This window comes from Arachis hypogaea, chromosome 6 (assembly GCF_003086295.3).
Source record: "Arachis hypogaea cultivar Tifrunner chromosome 6, arahy.Tifrunner.gnm2.J5K5, whole genome shotgun sequence".
In the NCBI taxonomy this organism is placed as follows: domain Eukaryota; kingdom Viridiplantae; phylum Streptophyta; class Magnoliopsida; order Fabales; family Fabaceae; genus Arachis; species Arachis hypogaea.
The window spans coordinates 100,298,862-100,319,219 of record NC_092041.1 but is presented as its reverse complement, the minus strand read 5'-3'; the positions used below and the strand labels follow the sequence as shown (position 1 = coordinate 100,319,219).

At 32.5% G+C, this 20,358-nt stretch overlaps 1 protein-coding gene across 1 annotated transcript; it reads left to right on the top strand.

The window, feature by feature from the left end:
• Positions 1 to 688: 688 nt before the first annotated feature.
• LOC112805803 (probable protein phosphatase 2C 43) lies at positions 689 to 1,882 on the top strand. Its single transcript, XM_025848133.1, has 4 exons — positions 689 to 896; positions 1,062 to 1,167; positions 1,260 to 1,416; positions 1,520 to 1,882. The coding sequence occupies exons 1-4, from the start codon at positions 689 to 691 to the stop codon at positions 1,880 to 1,882; spliced, it is 834 nt and encodes a 277-aa protein (XP_025703918.1).
• The last annotated feature ends 18,476 nt before the right edge of the window (positions 1,883 to 20,358 follow it).

Below are 20,358 nucleotides of genomic sequence, written 5' to 3'. Positions count from 1 at the left end.
ACCCTAAAGATACGGCACTACTCCAACGGTGGTTATTGGCTCACCACTATAAATACACTGACACCCTCAGGTATCTCTAAGCCCAATACTCTCTAGACCTGCTAACACCCTTGCTAACTTAGGCATCGGAGTGTCTTTGCAGGTACCACCCCCCATTCACTCACGCATACAAGTCGGAAGGAGGTTCCAGCGTGCAAACCAGCTCGGAGTCTACCATCCGCGGAAGATTGGGCCAACCTACGCTATCTATTTCATTCATCTCCGGTTACCCACCGTAACACAAACTATCCTCATTATTATTATTATTATTATCATAATAATGTAAACTAGCTAACGTTATAAACATATATATGCATGTAAAGCTAACAATCATCTACATAATGTAAATATTATCATTTATTTACTAAAATAGCTAACATTAACACACAAATATTATTATTTTTATATTTATATTTAACTTGAAAGGAAAAAAATTAAATATAATGATTGCAGGGAGTCCAGGGAGTGAGACACGTGACATGCATTTTTGCAAGAAAAGAAAACACGCATACTGTGTGTCAGGATTCAAGAAGGTAATATCCAATTCCCGACCCTAAAACGTGCTTCCCTATATTTACTCTCATTCTCTCTCAACTTCAAACCACACTCTCATTCTCATACTCTCCTGAAAAAACCTGCTCCTTTCAAAATGTTCATCAGAAAGTTATTCAACAGAGTTGAAGACATTTTCAAAGAGCGGAACGACCCGCTTATATGGAGTAGAGAGTTGGAACGACATTTCGGTGGGTCGTACTCCTATGCTTGCATGAGAGCTCGACCTGGACCCCAACTTGAGTTCAGTCATGTAGAGCTTGGCTCTAGAGCAACTTTCGTAGGGATTTATGATGGCCACAATGGTCCCAAGGTGGCTTCGCATGCTTATGAAAACCTTTTTGATCCTTTAATTGAAAAATAAGTGATTATTTATTTTCATTTGGTTGCTGTTCTTTTGTTTTTTATCTTGTTTTGGGAGTGATTTTATTTTCTATCTTGTTTTGGGAGTGATTTTATTTTATGAGCAGATAACATTTTAAGGGAGCGAATAATCGATGAAGAGAAGATGACTCAAGCAGTAGATGCCATGGAGAACCAAATTATAGCGCTTTCAAGGGAGGATATAACCCAAAAGTTTGCCATTTTTGGATCATGTTACTTGATTGTTTTAATATACAGGGACCTACTTTATGTTAGAAATCTTGGTGACGAAAATGAGTTCTTAGACGTAAGTATGGTAGCACATTTGTTACGAACCAAGTTAATGATGTTGATAATCATCAAGACGAACCTGCAAGATTTCATTTTCAACGCCAACATCCTGAGGCACATGCATTTACTGCGGATGATTCCGGAGTCTTTTTGGTCAAAGGCAAAGTTAAGGTAACAGTATCATAAATAGAAAATAATAATATATAGTCGTGTAGCATTGTTTTATTTTTTAGTTGTAATTTTATTTTCTTGTATCTTATTCATATCATTTCAGGTCACTAAATCTTTAGGAGATGCATATCTCAAGTATGATGATTGTGCAGTTCAAACTCCCGATTTAGTGCGTTTTCATATTCCAGGACCAACGAGTAGGCCTTACCTTACTGCTGAAGTGCAAAGCCCAACACAAACATGTAGACTCCTTAGCAAGCCGGCAAAATTTGTCATAATAGCTTCAAATGGCCTTTGGGACTTTTTGTCCAATGAAGAAGCGACGATAATCGTCCAAACTCATCCGAAAGAAGGGATTGCACGTATACTGATCCAGGAGGCACAAAAGGTGAAAGCGAGAATTAATCGTTACGCATACATCAATCTTCGAAACAATACAAATAATCAAAATGAGGTCCACGATTGATTTGATAGTCGTAGTAGTTTTTCTAAATTCTAAAAAATTAGTCAGGAGAAACGTGGCAATAACAAAGGTATCTGTACGAGCATTCAGTGAAGTCAATCAAAATTCAACGATCGCAGTTGTAAATGAGTTAATGCCTTAAGAGAGTCCAAAGGGGTTTTCACCTTTTATTTTTTTTTCTTGTTAGTTCTTATTTCTACTGTCTAAACTTTGCTTATAGAATAGCTATTTATTTCCCAGTTTAAATCAAACTATTTTAATGATTGTCTTTAAATTGTGAGTTAATTAGGAAAAAGAACTTCACTCTTATCACAACATATATACTTAATTCATGAATTGCTTGATTTTAATTATAACTAGAAGCAACGGTTAATTATATTTTAACAAAGACTCTAATTAATAATTATCTCTAATAATTTAATTTTTTAGATTATTTCAATAATTTGTTCAAATTGCTATCTATTCTATTATAAGTATAATTTATACATTAAACCAAAAATTGTAATTTATTTTTGCTTATAATTTAAAACAATTAATCAAATCATCCACAAACTAACCTCTACTAATTTATTTATTAACATTGTTTAATTAATTCATTATGACACTAACACTAAATAAAAACTACCTAGAAATCCAAAATCAATTGTTATCAAGAATTTCAACTAACAAACTAAATTCTAATTACGTATTCTACTAATAAATACAATTAGTAAATCTATAAAATAAGGGCTTGTTTGGGTGAGCTTCTAAGAAAAGATCTTTTTTCGAGTAATCTTTTTTTAAAAGATCTTATAGAGAAGTAAAAGTAATTTTATGTTTGGATATCTCATGTAAAAAGGTCTTTTTATCTATCAATTATGTTTGGGTATAACAATATAAAAGTACTTTTTTGTTTATTTATTACATGAAAAATATCTTTTTTTTAAGGAAAAAAGATCTTTTAAAAAAAGATGTAAATTACAGCTTCTCAAAAAAGATCTTTTTTTGATTTTACTAGTGCTTTTACTTTTACTACTAGAAATTTGCCAAACACGTTAAAAAATAAAAAAAGATCTTTTTTCATTGAAAAAAGATCTTTTTTTAACAAAATAATGGCGCCCAAACATGCACTAAATCTAATTATGTCATAACAAATATAATACTAACTATTATTCATCACCAAATTATTATTATTATTATTATTATTATTATTATTATTATTTAAACTAGCTAATGTTATAAACATATATATGCATTAAATCTAACAATCATCTACATAATGTTAATATTATCATTTATTTACTAAGATAGCTAACATTAACGCACAAATATTATTAATTATATATTTATATTTAACTTGAAAGGAAAAAAATTAAATATAATAATTGCAGGGAGTCCGGGGAATGAGACACGTGACATGCACTTTTGCAAGGAAAGAAAAGATGCATACTGTGTCAAGATTCAAGAAGGCAATATCCAACCTCCGGCCCTAAAAGATGATTCCCTATATTTACTCTCATTCTCTCTCAGCTTCAAACCACACTCTCATTCTCATACTCTCCTTAAAAAACCTGCTCCCTTCGAAATGTTCATCAGAAAGTTATGCAACAGAGTCGAAGACATTTTCACAGAGCGGAACGACCCGCTTATATGGAGTATAGAGTTGGAACGACATTTCGGTAGGTCGTACTCCTATGCTTACGTGAGAGTTCGACCTCGACCCCAACTTGAGTTCAGTCATATAGAGCTTGGCTCTAGAGTAACTTTTGTAGGGATTTATGATGGCCACAATGGTCTCGAGGTGGCTTCGTATGCTTATGAGAACCTTTTTGATCATTTAATTAGAAAATAAGTGATTATTTATTTTCATTTGGTTGCTGTTCTTGTGTTTTCTATCTTGTTTTTGGGGTGATTTATTTTATGAGCAGATAACATTTTAAGGAAGCGAATAATCGATGAAGAGAAGATTTCACAAGCAGTAGATGTCATGGAGAACCAAATTATAGCGCTTTCAAGGGAGGATATAACCCAAAAGTTTGCCACTGTTGGATCAAGTTGCTTGATTGTTTTAATATACAGGGACCTACTTTATGTTAGAAATGTTGGTGACGAAAAATGCATTCTTGGACATAAGTATGGTAGCACATTTGTTACGGACCAAGTTAACGATGTTGATAATCTTCAAGATGAACCTGCAAGATTTCATTTTCAACGCCAACATCTTGAGGCGCATGCATTTACTGCGGATGATTCCGAAGTCTTTGTCAAAGGCAAGTTAAGGTAACAATATCATAAATTGAAAATAATAACATATATTCGTGTAGCATTATTTTATTTTTTAGTTGCAATTTTATTTTCTTGTATCTTATTCATATTATTTCAGGTCACTAAATCTTTTAGGAATACATATCTCAAGAATGATGATTGTGCAGTTCAAGCTCCCGATTTAGTGCGTTTTCATATTCCAAGACCAATGCGTAGGCCTTACCTTATTGCTGAAGTGCAAAGCCCAACACAAATAGGTAGACTCCTTAGCAGGCCAGCAAAACTTGTCATAATTGCATCAAATGGCCTTTGGGACTTTTTGTCCAATGAAGAAGCGACAATAATCATCCAAACTCATCCGAAAGAGGAGATTGCACGTATACTGATCTAGGAGAAGCACAAAAGGTGGCAGCGAGAATTAATTGTTACGCATACATCAATCTTCGAAACACTACAAATAATCGAAATGAGGTCGACGATGATATGACAGTCGTAGTAGTTTTTCTAAATTCTAAAAAATTAGTCAGGAGGAACGAGGCAATACCAAAGGTATCTGTGCGAGCATTCAGTGAAGTCAATCAAAATTCAAGGTTCGCAGCTGTAGATGAATTAATGCTTTAAGAGAGTGAAAAGGGGTTAGAGGTGGCAACATGTACCCTACCCGTGGGTACCCAACCCGATCCGCAGCGGGTAGGGTATGGTGCGGGTTAGATTCTCGTGCGGGTCGGGTAGGGTGCGGGTTAGATTCTCAACCCTACCTGACCAACCCGCACCCTATATGTGTATATGATATATATTTATATAAAAATATGTTTCAAGTGGATGTTGAACCAAAGATCTCTCACTAAATGTAAAAGATCCTTAGCCACTAAAAAAAGATAATTAATTGATAATTTAATATTTTTTTTAGATAAAAGTCAATTCTATTTTAAATTATCATGAAATTATATAATAACTTTGCATCTTTTTTATAACCCGCGGGTAGTGTCGATTACCCGCGGGTTGAGAGCGGGTAGGGTTAGGGTTGGGATATTCTCAACCCACGGGTAGGGTAGGGTTGAGTTTATATAAAAATCTCAACCCGCGGGTAGGGTTAGGGTTGGCTTCAAACCCTACCCTATCCTATCCGTTGCCACCCTTAAAAGGGGTTTTCACTTTACATTTTTTATCTTGTTGGTTCTTATTTCTACTGTCTAAGTTTTGCTTATGAAATTGCTATTTCTTTCTCAGTTTAAATCAAATTATTTTAATGTTTGCCTTCAAATTGTAAGTTAATTAGGAGAAAAAAACTTCACTTTTATAACAACATATATACTTGATTCATGAATTGCTTGATTTTAATTATAATTAGCAGCGAAATATGAATTCTGGTATCTAACATAACAGTTAATTATATTTTAACAAAGGCCCTAATTAATAATTATCTCTAATAATTTAATTATATAGATTATGACTAATTCATTATGACACTAACACTAAATAAAAACTACCAAGAAATCCAAAATCAGTTGTTATCAAGAATTTCAACTAACAAACTAAATTCCAATTACGTATTCTACTAATAAATATAATTAGTAAATCTATAAAATAAATCTAATTATGTCATAACAAATATAATACTAATTATTATTCACCACCAAATTATTATTATTATTATTATTATTATTATTATTATTATTATTATTATTATGTAAACTAGCTAACGTTATATATATATATATATATATATATATATATATATGCATGTAAAGCTAACAATCATCTACATAATTTTAATATTATCATTTATTTACTAAGATAGCTAACATTAACGCCCAAATATTATTATTTTTATATTTATATTTAACTTGGAAGGAAAAAAATTAAATATAATGATTGCAGGCAGGGAGTGAGACACGTGACATGTATTTTTGCAAGAAAAGAAAAGACACAATTTGTGTCAAGATTCAAGAAGGCAATATCCAATTTCCGGCCCTAAAAGGTAAAACTCTCATTCTCTCTCAGCTTCAAACAACACTCTCATTCTCATACTCTCCTGAAAAAACCTGCTCCTTTCGAAATGTTCATCAGAAAGTTATGCAACATAGTCGAAGACATTTTCACGGAGCGAAACGACCCGCCTATATGGAGTAGTGAGTTGGAACGACATTTCGGTGGATCGTACTCCTATGCTTGCATGAGAGCTCGACCTAGATGCCAACTTGAGTTCAGTCATCTAGAGCTTGGCTCCAGAGCAACTTTCGTAGGGATTTATGATGGCCACAATGGTCCCGAGGTGGCTTCGCATGCTTATGAGAATCTTTTTTATCATTTAATTGGTAAATAAGTGATTATTTAATTTTATTTGGTTGCTGTTCTTGTGTTTTCTATCTTATTTTTGGGGTGATTTTATTTTATGAGGAGATAACATTTGAATGGAACGAATAGTCGATGAAGAAAAGATAACTCAAGCAGTAGATACCATGGAGAACCAAATTATAGCGCTTTCAAGGGAGGATATAACCCAAAAGTTTGCCACTGTTGGATCATGTTACTTGATTGTTTTAAAATACAAGGACTTACTTTATGTTAGAATTCTTGGTGACGAAAAATGCGTTCTTGGACGTAAGTATGGTAGCAAATCTGTTACAATGAACCTGCAAGATTTCATTTTCAACGCTAACATCCTGAGGCGCATGCATTTACTGCGGATGATTCCGGAGTCTATTTGGTCAAAGGCAAAGTTAAAGTAACAGTATCATAAATAGGAAATAATAACATATAGTCGTGTAGTATTGTTTTATTTTTTAGTTGCAATTTTATTTTCTTGTATCTTATTCATATCATTTCAGGTTACTAAATTTTTAGGGGATGCGTATCTCAAGTATGATAATTGTGTAGTTCAAGCTACCGATTTAGTGCGTTTTCATATTCTAGGACCAACGAGTAGGCCTTACCTTACTGTTAAAGTGCAAATCCCAACACAGACAGGTAGACTCCTTAGCAAGCCAGCAAAATTTGTCATAATTGCTTCAAATGGCCTTTGGGACTTTTTGTTCAATGAAGAAGCGACGAAAATCGTCCAAACTCATCCGAAAACGGGGATTGCACGTATACTGATGGAGGCACAAAAGGTGGCAGCGAGAATTAATCGCTACGCATACATCAATCATCGAAACAATACAAATAATCGAAATGAGGTCCACGATGATATGACAGCCGTAGTAGTTTTTTTTAAATTCTAAAAAATTAATCCGGAGGAACGAGGCAATACCAAAGGTATCTGTGCAAGCATTCAGTGAAGCCAATCAAAATTTAAGGTTCGCAGCTGTAGATGAGTTAATGCCTTAAGAAGGTGGAGAGAGATTTTCACTTTTCATTTTTTATCTTATTGGTCCTTATTTCTATTGTCTAAATTTTGCTTATGTAATTGCTATTTCCTTCTCAGTTCAAATCAAACTGTTTTAATGTTTGCCTTCAAATTGTGAGTTAATTAAGAGAAAGAACTTCCCTTTTATCACAACACATATACTTGATTCATGAATTGCTTGATTTTAATTATAACTAGCAGCGAAATATGAATTTCGGTATCTAACGTAACGGTTAATTATATTTTAACAAAGACCCTAATTAATAATTATCTATAATAATTTAATTATTTAGATTATGACAATAATTTGTTCAAATTTCTATCTATTCTATTATAAGTATAGTTTATACATTAAACCAAAAATTCTAATTTATATTTGCATATAATTTAAAACAATTAATCAAACCATCTACAAACTAACCTCTATTAATTTATTTATTAACATTGTTTAATTAATTCATTATGACACTAACACTAAATAAAAACTACCAAGAAATTCCAAATTAGTTGTTATCAAGAATTTCAACTAACAAACTAAATTCCAATTACGTATTCTACTAATAAATACAATTAGTAAATCTATAAAATAAATCCAATTATGTTATAACAAATATAATACTAATTATTATTCACCACCAAATTATTATTATTATTATTATTATTATTATTATTATAATGTAAACTAGCTAACGTTTTAAACATATATATGCATGTAAATCTAACAATCATCTACATAATGTTAATAATATCATTTATTTACTAAGATAGCTAACATTAACACACAAATATTATTAATTATATATTTATATTTAACTTGAAAGGAAAAAAAATAAATATAATGATTACAGGGGAGTCCAGGGAGTGAGACACGTGACATGGATTTTTGCAAGGAAAGAAAAGACATAATGTGTCAAGATTCAAAAAGGCAATATCCAATCTCCGACCCTAAAAGGTGCCTCCCTATTTTTACTCTCATTCTCTCTCAGCTTCAAACCACACTCTCATTCTCATACTCTCCTTAAAAAACCTGCTCCCTTCGAAATGTTCATCAGAAAGTTATGCAACAGAGTCAAAGACAATTTCACGGAGCAGAACAACCCACTTATATGGAGTAGACAGTTGGAACAATATTTCGGTGGGTTGTACTGCTATGCTTACGTGATAACTCGACCTGGACCCCAACTTGAGTTCAATCATGTAGAGCTTGGCTCCCGAGTAACTTTCGTAGGGATTTATGATTGCCACAATGGTCCCGAGGTGGCTTCGTATGCTTATGCGAACCTTTTTTTATCATTTAATTGGAAAATTAGTGATTATTTATTTTCATTTCATTATTGTTCTTATGTTTTCTATCTTGTTTTTGGGGTGATTTAATTTTATGAGCAGATAACATTTTAAGGAAGCAAAAAAACGATGAGAAGAAGATTTCTCAAGCAGTAGATGACATGGAGAACCAAATTATAACGCTTTCAAGGGAGGATATAATCCAAAAGTTTGCCATTGTTGGATCATGTTGTTTGATTGTTTTAATATACAGGGACCGACTTTATGTTAGAAATGTTGGTGACGAAAAATGCGTTCTTGGACGTAAATATGGTAGCACATTTGTTACGGACAAACTTAACTATGTTGATAATCTTCAAGATGAACCTGCAAGATTTCATTTTCAACACCAACATCCTGAGGCGCATGCATTTTCTGCAGATGATTCCGGAGTCATTTTGGTCAAAGGCAAGTTAAGGTAACAGTATCATAAATTGGAAATAATAACATATTCGTGTAGCATTGTTTTATTTTTTAGTTGCAATTTTATTTTCTTGTATCTTATTCATATCATTTCAGGTCACTAAATCTTTAGAGGATGCATATCTCAAGAATGATAATTGTGCAGTTCAAGCTCCCAATTTAGTGTGTTTTCATATTCCAGAACCAATGAGTAGGCCTTAGCTTACTACTGAAGTGCAAAGCTTAACACAGACAGGTAGACTCCTTAGCAGGTAGACTCCTTAGCAGGCCAGCAAAATTTGTTATAATTGCATCAAATGACCTTTGGGACTTTTTGTCCAATGAAGTAGCGACAATAATCATCCAAACTCATCCGAATGAGGGGATTGCACGTATACTGATCCAGGAGACGCACAAAAGGTGGAAGCGAGAATTAATCGTTACACATACATCAATCTTCGAAACAATACAAATAATCGAAATGAGGTCGACGATGATATAACAGTTGTAGTAGTTTTTCTAAATTCTAAAAAATTAGTCAAGAGGAACGAGGCAATACTAAAGGAATCTATGCGAGCATTCAGTGAAGTCAATCAAAATTCAAGGTTCGCAGTTGTAGATGAGTTAATGCCTTAAGAGAGTGGAAAGGGATTTTCACTTTTCATTTTTTATCTATGTTGGTTCTTATTTTTACTGTCTAAACTTTGCTTATGGAATTGCTATTTCTTTCCCAGTTTAAATCAAACTATTTTAATGTTTGCCTTCAAATTGTGAGTTAATTAGGAGAAAAAACTTCACTTTTATCACAACATATATACCTGATTCATGAATTGCTTGATTTTAATTATAACTAGCAGCAAAATATGAATTTCGGTATCTAATGTAACAGTTAATTATATCTTAACAAAGACACTAATTAATAATTATCTCTAATAATTTAATTATATAGATTATGACAATAATTTGTTCAAATTTCTATCTATTCTATTATAAGTATGGTTTATACATTAAACCAAAAATTCTAATTTATATTTGCTTATAATTTAAAACAATTAATCAAATCATCCACAAACTAACCTCTACTAATTTATTTATTAACATTGTTTAATTAATTCATTATGACACTAACACTAAATAAAAACTAACAAGAAATCCAAAATCAGTTATTATCAAGAATTTCAACTAACAAACTAAATTCCAATTACGTATTCTACTAACAAATACAATTAGTAAATTTGTCATAATTGCTTCAAAATTTGTCATTATTATTATTATGTAAACTAGCTAATGCTATAAACATATATATGCATGTAAAGCTAACAATTATCTACATAATGTTAATATTATCATTTATTTACTAAGATAGCTAACATTAACGCACAAATATGTTTATTTATATATTTATATTTAACTTAAAAGGAAAAAAAATTAAATATAATGATTGCAGGGAACCCAGGAAGTGAGACCCGTGACATGCATTTTTGCAAGAAAAGAAAAGACGCATACTGTGTCAAGAGTCAAGAAGGCTGCTAAAGAAGCTGTGTGGATGAAGAAGTTTATAAACGAGCTTGGTGTGGTTCCTTCAATTAAAGAACCACTTCCATTACTGTGCGACAATAATGGAGCCATTGTACAAGCAAAAGAGCCAAGATCACATCAAAAATTTAAGCATATCTTGAGAAGGTATCATTTGATAAGAGAGATAGTTGAACCTAGAGACGTTAAAATTCAAAAGGTTGCTGGGAAGGATAATGCAGCAGACCCATTCACTAAGGCGCTTGGATCAAAAGAATTTGATAAGTGTGTATGTCCAACAAAATACTATCATGAATTATTATTATTATTATTATTATTATTATTATTATTATTATTATTATTATTATTATTATTATTATTATTATTATTTATAAGAATAAATTTTTTTAATTTATAATAGTGTCCTTAATTAAAATTAGAAACGAATAATTACGATAGGGATCGTAATAATGAGATATACATTTTTTTAATACTTTTAATTTAAATTGTTTTTAATCATAGAATCACTAAAAATGGGACATTAGTGATTCGGATAGATTAATATATATATATATATATATATATATATATATATATATATATATATATATATATATATATATATATATAGTCTTCGTTTGATGAAGATTAATAGATCTCATTTATTAAATTATATATTTAAATGGTATCTATAGAGATATAACCATTGAACTGACTCACTCTAAGAATTTCTAATGGTTATAATTACCGTATATTTGTCAATATGATATTCTTATGATGAACATAATATTAGAATTTTTCTTTGACCTGCGACTATCATAGTAATTAACAATGTATTTGTTATATTTTGATTCCGTACACCTAACACCCTACGGTGTTAGTTGAAATGGACATTGGGTATGATTTAAATACTTGTAGAATTAATGATTAGTCAAAATGGAATCCATCAACTATGGTAATGAGTTTGAGCTCTACGATTATAATGAATGAAATAAATAATGCCTTGGTCAAGGGGTTTGAATGAATTAAGAAATGAGTTCCTTAAGTCATTCATAATTCATTATAATAATGATAACAAGTTAGAGTTTGACAATCAAACCGTACTCTAAAAGTTAGCAAAAAGCTGAAAAGATGGAAGGAGTTGTATTTTTGTTCATCTTGGGTTCTTAGTAAAAAATATTATTACTTCATACTATCGGGTTGTCAAGGAGCGTTGCTAGACGCCAACCTTGATTAGTAAATTTAGTATGACTAATATATTACCCGCTTAGTATTGAACCTATGGGGTCACACACTAATGAGTGTTCTAATCCTTGGTAAATAATCATTTAATTATTATTTTGATTAGATCAAATAAATAATTATATTAATTCAAATGGAGTATTATTATATTCTTTGCTAACACCATGAATATAATAATATTATAATTGAGAATATTAAATAATTAATTATTTATTCTATGATGAGTTTTAAATATGGATAAGATCCTAACTGATTTTGTTTCAAATTAAGTTGCAATTTAATTCACAAATCAGTCACCAATCTCATACTATATATGTGTATATGATAAAAGAAAGAAAACACAAGTTTTTCTCTTTTACCTCCACATACACAAATATTCCAATTCTTAATGAAGAATTACTGGTGCAAGGAGTTGCAAGAAATTTCTCAGTTAAATCCATTGGTCAAGGAGTTGACAACAAGGATCAGTTTCGGTGTGAATACACATAGTACCTTCATACTATCAAAGGAAAAAGTTTTCATTTATTAGAGTATTCAAGTATTGGCATCTAACCCATCTTATTTCAATAAAATTTTAAGTACAAAATAGATCAATAGAATTACTTTATTACTTCTGCTGCGTGATATGAACACTTGTAATCCTACATTATCTTCTATAATGATTATTTTTCTTAGCATTTGAATTTTTAGATATTTTATTAGTTAGTGAAAAAAATTTATTATTTAAATATATAATAAAAAGTAGAGGAATAATTTATCATTCGAAACAACTTGAATAAACAACTTGAATATACTAAATAATACTAATTGATCCTAATTGATCCTAATTATATTCTAACAACACAAATCAAAATTAAACAAGTAGAGGAATAAAAAGCTACTTTTTCTTTTCTTTTGCAATATTATTTCAACTTCGTAATGCATTGATCCTACATATATATATCCTATCCTATACTACAAATAAAACAAAACTCTTCCAAAAGGTATACTAACTATAGTGTTATTTTGCAAACTCAAACATATAGTTAATTCCTCAAATATGAAGTCCTTAATTGAACTAGCATACATAGTTGAAACTGAACTGCAACAACAACAATAATCAATTTAATTTTATATATTAGATGAAACTGAATTTATGAGTAACACATAGCTAGCTAGCCCTTTAAATCAATTGATGAACTTAATTTAACTGCTATAATAACTAACGTATTAATTCAGATCTATATATATAAAAACTCTCAAGTGTGTCAAGTTGAAAGTTGAAACTAGAGTCGAATTTGATTTATCATGAATTGCAGTGCATGAATAAAGAGGGGGCAGAATGGGAATCAGAGGAAGAATGGAATAGAAGAGGGACGACGTAATTAGTAATGAGCAGATAAGGACAAAGAAGTTGCATTGAGGCATCTCTCTCTCTCTCTCTCTCTGGCAATACGGTTACACAGAAAATGAAAAGAGAAACCTGAAAGCCTAACCACATACAAACTAAAACTATACTCATTATATCATATATCATATCTCTCATCGCAATAATTCCCTCCTTTTTCTTGGTGACATAATTCCCTCCAATTATATATTATATATATTATACATACTTTGCATTCTTATTTTACTTTTATTTTAGGGTAAAATATATTTATTTTTCTGTGATTTTTTACAAAGGCATATTAGTATTTAATTTTATGTTTGACATTTTTTATTTTTATCAAAATTACTCTAAACATTAATTTTATTTAAAACATTTAAAAAATTATAAAAAATACTGTTTCAATTTGGTTAGAGCAGTGAAAGAGTTAGAACTATAACCGCTGAAACATGACTCAATGACAGTGGTAGAATACACAAACAGGTTTAGGAAACTCTGTTAGTTTTTCAAGATCTGTTAGGGTGCTTTGTTAACAAAAAAATAATTTAACCTCTCTATTAAACTTGCATTCATGAGTAACAAAATTATTCACTAAATCAATTTTTACTTAATTGTCATTATAACTGAGTTTCTTATTAATAATATCCAGACAAAATATTCATCTTATTTATAATAATACCTATTTATAAATATAATTAATAAATGAGTCTTTATCCTACACATATGCATAAACAAAACAGCCATAATTAATTATATTTTAACACAGGCGACACTAATTAATAACTATCTCTAATAAATTAATTATTTAAATTATGGTAATAATTAGTTCAAATTACTATCTATTCTATTATAAGTATAGTTTATATATTTAACCAAAAAATTTAATTTATATTTGCATATAATTTAAAACAATTAATCAAATTATCCACAAATTAATCTCTATTAATTTATTTATTAACATTGCTTAATTAATTCATTATGACATTAACACTAAATAAAAACTATCAAAAAATCCAAAATCAGTTGTTATCAAGAATTTTAACTAACAAACTAAATTCTAATTACGTATTCTACTAATAAATACAATTAGTAAATCTATAAAATAAATCCAATTCTGTCATAACAAATATAATACTAATTATTATTCACCACCAAATTATTATTATTATTGATGTAAACTAGCTAACGTTATAAACATAAATATGCATATAAAACTAACAATCATCTACATAATGTTAATATTATCATTTATTTATTAAGATAACTAACATTAACTCGCAAATATTTTTATATTTATATTTATATTTATATTTAACTTGAAAGAAAAAAAATATAATGATTGCAGGGAGTCACACAGGTGTCATGTATTTTTGGAAGGAAAGAAAAGATGCATACTGTGTCAACTGTCAAGATTCAAGAAGGCAATATCTAAGTCTCATACTCTCACAGCTTCAAACTACACTCTCATTCTCATACTCTCTTGAAAAAACCTGCTCCTTTCGAAATGTTTATCAGAAAGTTATTCATGAGAGTTGAATGCATTTTTACGGAGCGGAACGACCCACTTATATGGAGTAGAGAGTTGGAATGACATTTCCGTGGGTCGTACTCATATGCTTGCGTGAGAGCTCGACCTGGACCCCAACTTGAGTTCAGTCATGTAGAGCTTGGCTCCAGAATAATTTTCGTAGGGATTTATAATGGTCACAATGGTTCCGAGGTGGCTTTGCGTGCTTATGAAAACCTTTTTGATCATTTAATTGGTAAATAAGTGATTCTTTATTTTTATTTGGTTGCTGTTCTTGTGTTTTCTATCTTGTTTTTGGAGTGATTTTATTTTATAAGCATATAACATTTTAGCGGAACGAATAATCCACCAAGAGAAGATGACTCAAGTAGTAGATGCCATGGAGAACCAAGTTATAGCGCTTTCAAGGGAGGATATAACCCAAAAGTTTTTTTTCCAAAGACAGTAGGTTATATTTCATTAATTATTGAAAAATGAAATACAAAGATGTCCAAAAGCAGGACAGCATAATAAAAAGTGGAGATTTTCCAAAAATACTGCACTAAAGGTATTCATCCAACGATGCGTGGTCGAAAAACGAAGAAAAATCTTAAAGAAAAAAATGATAAATCAAATTGAAATCAACTAAGAGCTTGCTTCATGGAGATGACAACCTAAACTGGGAGTCCTTTGGATTTCACGTAGCAACTTGACAGAGCTTGCTAGAATGGCAGACGGCATAGAAGTAGAACCTTCAAAAATCAACTGGTTGCGAGCTTTCCAGCAATTCTAGCAAATGATGGCAAGCAATTGAGGATTACGATCAGCATTCTTCAACGGGTTAAGTATCTCTGTTGATGCAGTCCACCATATCCAAAAGTCGTTAGGACTCTGAGGGGGAAGACAGTCACGAAGATAACTCTGAGACTATACGTCTTTAATTCTAGAGCAATCGATCAAACAATGAGTGACTGTTTCTGTTGCTTCATGACAGCAGGGGCATATTGGTGATATAGATGGGATACAGTGATGAATCTGAGCAAGCACCGGAAGCCGGTCATGGAGAGTTTTCCAAATAAATAGCTTAATTTTGTGAGGCAAATTCAACTTCCATAAATCAATCCACGGCTTTTTCTGCTGCATATAATTAGCGCAAAGCTCCAGAGGTGGATGGTAAAATAAATAGCCAATTCTATAACCTGAAGCTGTATTATATTGCTTGGATTTGTTCAAATTCCATTGCAATTTGTCCCTACTCTGCTGAATTTTAACTAACAAAATCATGTTTGCAACGTCTTGGGAAAATAATTCTTGAATGAGATTTTGATTCCAATTCCTATCTTCAGTATTTAGATCTTTAACTCTTAGAACCAACTCAGAAATAGCCTGTCTATTTGACATGTCAGAAATCATTAAAGGATACAGAGGAGGCAGCCAAGGATCCTCAAAGGTTTGGATATTCTCTCCAGTACCCACAGCCCAATTAAGACCTTTTTCAACAATCTTTTGGCCTTCTAGTATGCTCCTCCATCCCCAAGAAGGTAAGAATCCAATTTCTGCCGTTATAGCATTATCATTGCTAAAGTATTTACCTCTTAGGATTTTGGATAATAAAGGAAGTAGGCTGTGTTACGAGTCACCAAAACTGTTTGCCTAAAAGCGCTAAATTTTGGATTCTGAGATCTTTAAATCCACGGCATCTTTCTTTTCATGGGCGAGGCTTAGTGTCCCAGCTAATCCAAGCCATCCGCCTTTCAGAACCTTTTTGTCCCCACCAGAACTGAGAAAGTAGAAAGTGAATTTTTGAAATTAAACAATCAGGCAACATGAAGCAAGACAATGTATAAATAGGAATAGCTTCTCCCACTGCCTTAAGCAATACGTGTCTACCACCTGACGATAGAAGATTGTGCATCCACCCTTGGATTCTTTTTCAAACATTTTCTTTGATCATACTAAAAGAAGCCTTTTTCGATTTAGAGACTGTAGAAGGCAAACCAAGGTATTTATCCTGAGCCCCAATACGATTAATATTCATAGAGTTAGCCAGTAATGTACGAGTAGTAGAGGGAGTATTGTGGCTAAAGAATATAGCAGATTTATTAAGATTTACCCTCTGGCCACTGATGCTTTCATAAGAATTCAATAAATGCAGGATATTTGAACATGCTTCAGGATTAGCCTTACAGAATAAGATGGAATCATCAGCAAAGAGGAGGTGCTTTGCCTTGGGACATCGCCTATGTATCTGAAGACCCTAAATTAGTCCGTTTTGTTCTGCCTTGTGTAGCAAGAAGGAGAGACCTTCTGCACAAAAAAGAAAAAGATAGGGAGATAGAGGATCTCCTTGTCGAATACCTCTATTTGGTTTGAAGAAATCATAAGGTTTTCCTTCCACAATAACAGAATAAGAAACAGTTGTCACTAATTCTCAAATCCACATGATCCACCGGGAGTCAAAACCAAAATTCTCCAATATAAACCAAAGAAAGTGCCATTCCACCCTATCATATGCCTTACTCATATCTAATTTTAGCGTCATTTCATTTTCATTTCCTCTTTTTTTGTTCTTCAAGTAATGCATACACTCGTGAGCAATTAGGATATTATCAGAGATTAATCTGCCTTTAATAAAAGCACTCTGCGTAGGGCTAATTAGTCTATTCATCATACCCTGAAGTCTATGTACAAATACTTTGGAGATAATCTTGTACAAGACTGAAGATAGGCTTATTGGTCTTACCTGAGTCATATCTTTAGCATCAGAAATCTTGGGAATAAGACAGATTTGAGTGTGGTTAAAACCCTTCAAAATTCTGCCCCGTGAAAAGAAACGCTTAACTGCTCGAAACACATCACCACTAAGTATATTCCAGAAGCTTTGAAAAAATTTTGCTGTCATACCATCATCTCTTGGAGCACTTTGAGGATGAATGCTAAATGTTGCATGTTTCACTTCCTCTATAGTCACTGGTCTTTGAAGCCTACGGTTTATGTGAGCTGTAACCTTAGGTTCAAAATCAGTAAACAGAGGTTCAAGGTTCTCATGACAAGTGGAGGAAAAGATGTCCTTGAAATAAGATTCAGCCATAGAAGCAATACCAGCATTTGAAGTAGCCACTTCACCATCACTACCAGTTAGTTGCCAAATTCTATTCCTTCGGGTTCGATTTCTAAATTTCTGATGGAAGAAAGTTGTATTCTGATCACCGGATTTGAGCCATTTGACTCTAGACTTATCTTTCCAATAAGATTCCTCATTTTGCAATGCTTTTTCAAGTTTGTCCTCTATTTCTGAAATAATGTCGCCTCCATGAATTCCTGCTAAACGAAGCTCCTCTAATTCAGACTGTAATAAATCAATCTCCACCTTCGAATTAGATTTGTGTTCTTGCTGCCATCTGACAATCTTAAGCCGACAACACTTTATTTTTTGAGTTAAGATATACATGGATGAACCATCAATCTGTTCGTGCCAAACCTCTCTAACAATCTGCCTTATTTCATCATTGGAACACCATCTTTCTTGGAATTTGAATCGGCGTTTAGATCTCTCAGTCCTCGGATTAGAGTCTAAGAGAAGAGGGGAGTGATCTGAGCCTAATTCTGACAGTCTAATAACCGTTGCATCGGGATAGAGTTGCTGTCAATCAACTCCTACCAGGAATCGGTCCAGTCTTTCCTGTATCAACTCATCACCCATCCATCTATTCGACCAAGTAAATGGTCTTCCAACCATACCAATATCAATCAGGAAATTATCATCAATAAAACTGTTAAAGGTTTCAATAGAAGAAGGAGATTTAGCACCCCCATCTGCTTTCTCCAATTGATTAGAAATGACATTAAAATCACCCATTAACACAACCTTACCATCGAACTATTGGGTGACTGAAGTTAATTCAGCAAATTGAGCCATTCTATGTTGATCATCTGAACTGAGATAACTACCTAAAACACCATAGGAATAATTAGAACCAGCTGTTAGAACTGATACCGCAATGAAGAATCCACCATGATGTAGTATCTGAATAGTGCAACCATCCCTCCATGCCATTGCCAAACTCCCTGATAATCCATCTGGATCCACAATAAACCATTCCTCGAAATCACAAGATCTTAGTTTTCCTTCAACTTGTTGAGATTGATTTTTTGTTTCACAAATAAAACCAACCTCGGGGGAGTAGGATTTACAAATCCTTTTAAGATTGTGGATTGTCAGGGGTCTCCCCAAACCCTAACAATTCCACGAGAGCAGTTTCATATTTCTTTGGGTGCCACTTGAAGGCTGGCACCCTCCACCATCATAGAATCAGAGACAATATCATTAAGACAAATTTTCTTTGAAATATCTTCAATACCATTACCTCCACTCCTCCGTTTGAAACCTATCACAGACTTTCTGGCAAGTTATTTCAGGTTTGGCTTTTTGTTCTTCTTTTTAAGCTTTGATATGATATTGTTATTGTGTTGGACATTATTCATGGGGTAAGATATCTCCAATAAAGCATTAGAAGAAGAATTAGTATCAGTAGTCGTACCTGTGTTTTCTGATTCACCCTCATTTTCTGCTCTAAAACTCGAATTGGCAACAATTTTTTCATTATTCTGTTTTTCCTGATCATCTTGCACACTCATTTTTGAGAAATTGTCAAAAAGCCAAGTAGGTGGAGATTTTTTCTTCGGTTGAGCTGGAATAGAACCATCCCAAGGTTGGTTAGGATTGAAGGAAGCTCTCTTTTCAGTTAAACGCCAACCGACTTGATCTACCTTAAGCCATTCACCAACTCTATCTTCCTTGATATTGTTTTGGGCAGAATCATCAATAAAAAATTGGCACTTCTTAGATTTATGTCCCAATTTTGTACAATAAGTACAGAACACACCTATACGTTCATAGCGTATTCCAATTTCCAGCATTTTTTTTATTAGGATCAAGCAATTTCAGTGTATCCCTCACTCTTTTATCACCGTTCAGTTCCACTTTAGCCTTCACTATGCGTGTATCTTTGCCTCTAACTTCATATAGAGCAACATCTTCAATTTGACCAAGTTTGCCACCCAATTTTCGGCCAACCTCAAGCATTTTGTATTATTCAGGCAATACCCAAAATTGTGCCCATACAAGAAAAGAAGAGATGTGATTATCCTCCATGTTTATTGACTGCTTCCATCTGCCAACATGAATAATAAAACTCTTGAATAACCAAGGTGAACCCCTTTCAATTCGAGTCATATCAGAGTCATTCTCAAAGAAAAATTAAAACTGGTTCCTCGATTTTTCGACGACTCTGAATTCTTCTGATTTATTCTATATTGCATAGAGAGCTCCTTCCATGGTACATACGGAAAAGATCCGATCTGATAAAATTCTTTTAGATAGGCTCTGTGTACATGCTTGAATTCCTTCAGAAACATCTTCATACACTATAGTAGAGGCGGAGCATCATGGTGAAAAATTGGGGGCATCACGCAGAGCCGCTGCAAAACAAGCTTCTGAAGCGCGGACTCCTCGTGCCACGAATTAGCGG

Bases quoted from the DNA above. Each gene is read 5' to 3' on its own strand.
- LOC112805803 (XM_025848133.1), top strand. From the start codon at position 689: ATGTTCATCAGAAAGTTATTCAACAGAGTTGAAGACATTTTCAAAGAG. The intron at 1,168-1,259 runs GTTTGCCATTTT...ATGAGTTCTTAG, and splicing joins AGGGAGGATATAACCCAAAA to ACGTAAGTATGGTAGCACAT. The intron at 1,417-1,519 runs GTAACAGTATCA...ATATCATTTCAG, and splicing joins TGGTCAAAGGCAAAGTTAAG to GTCACTAAATCTTTAGGAGA.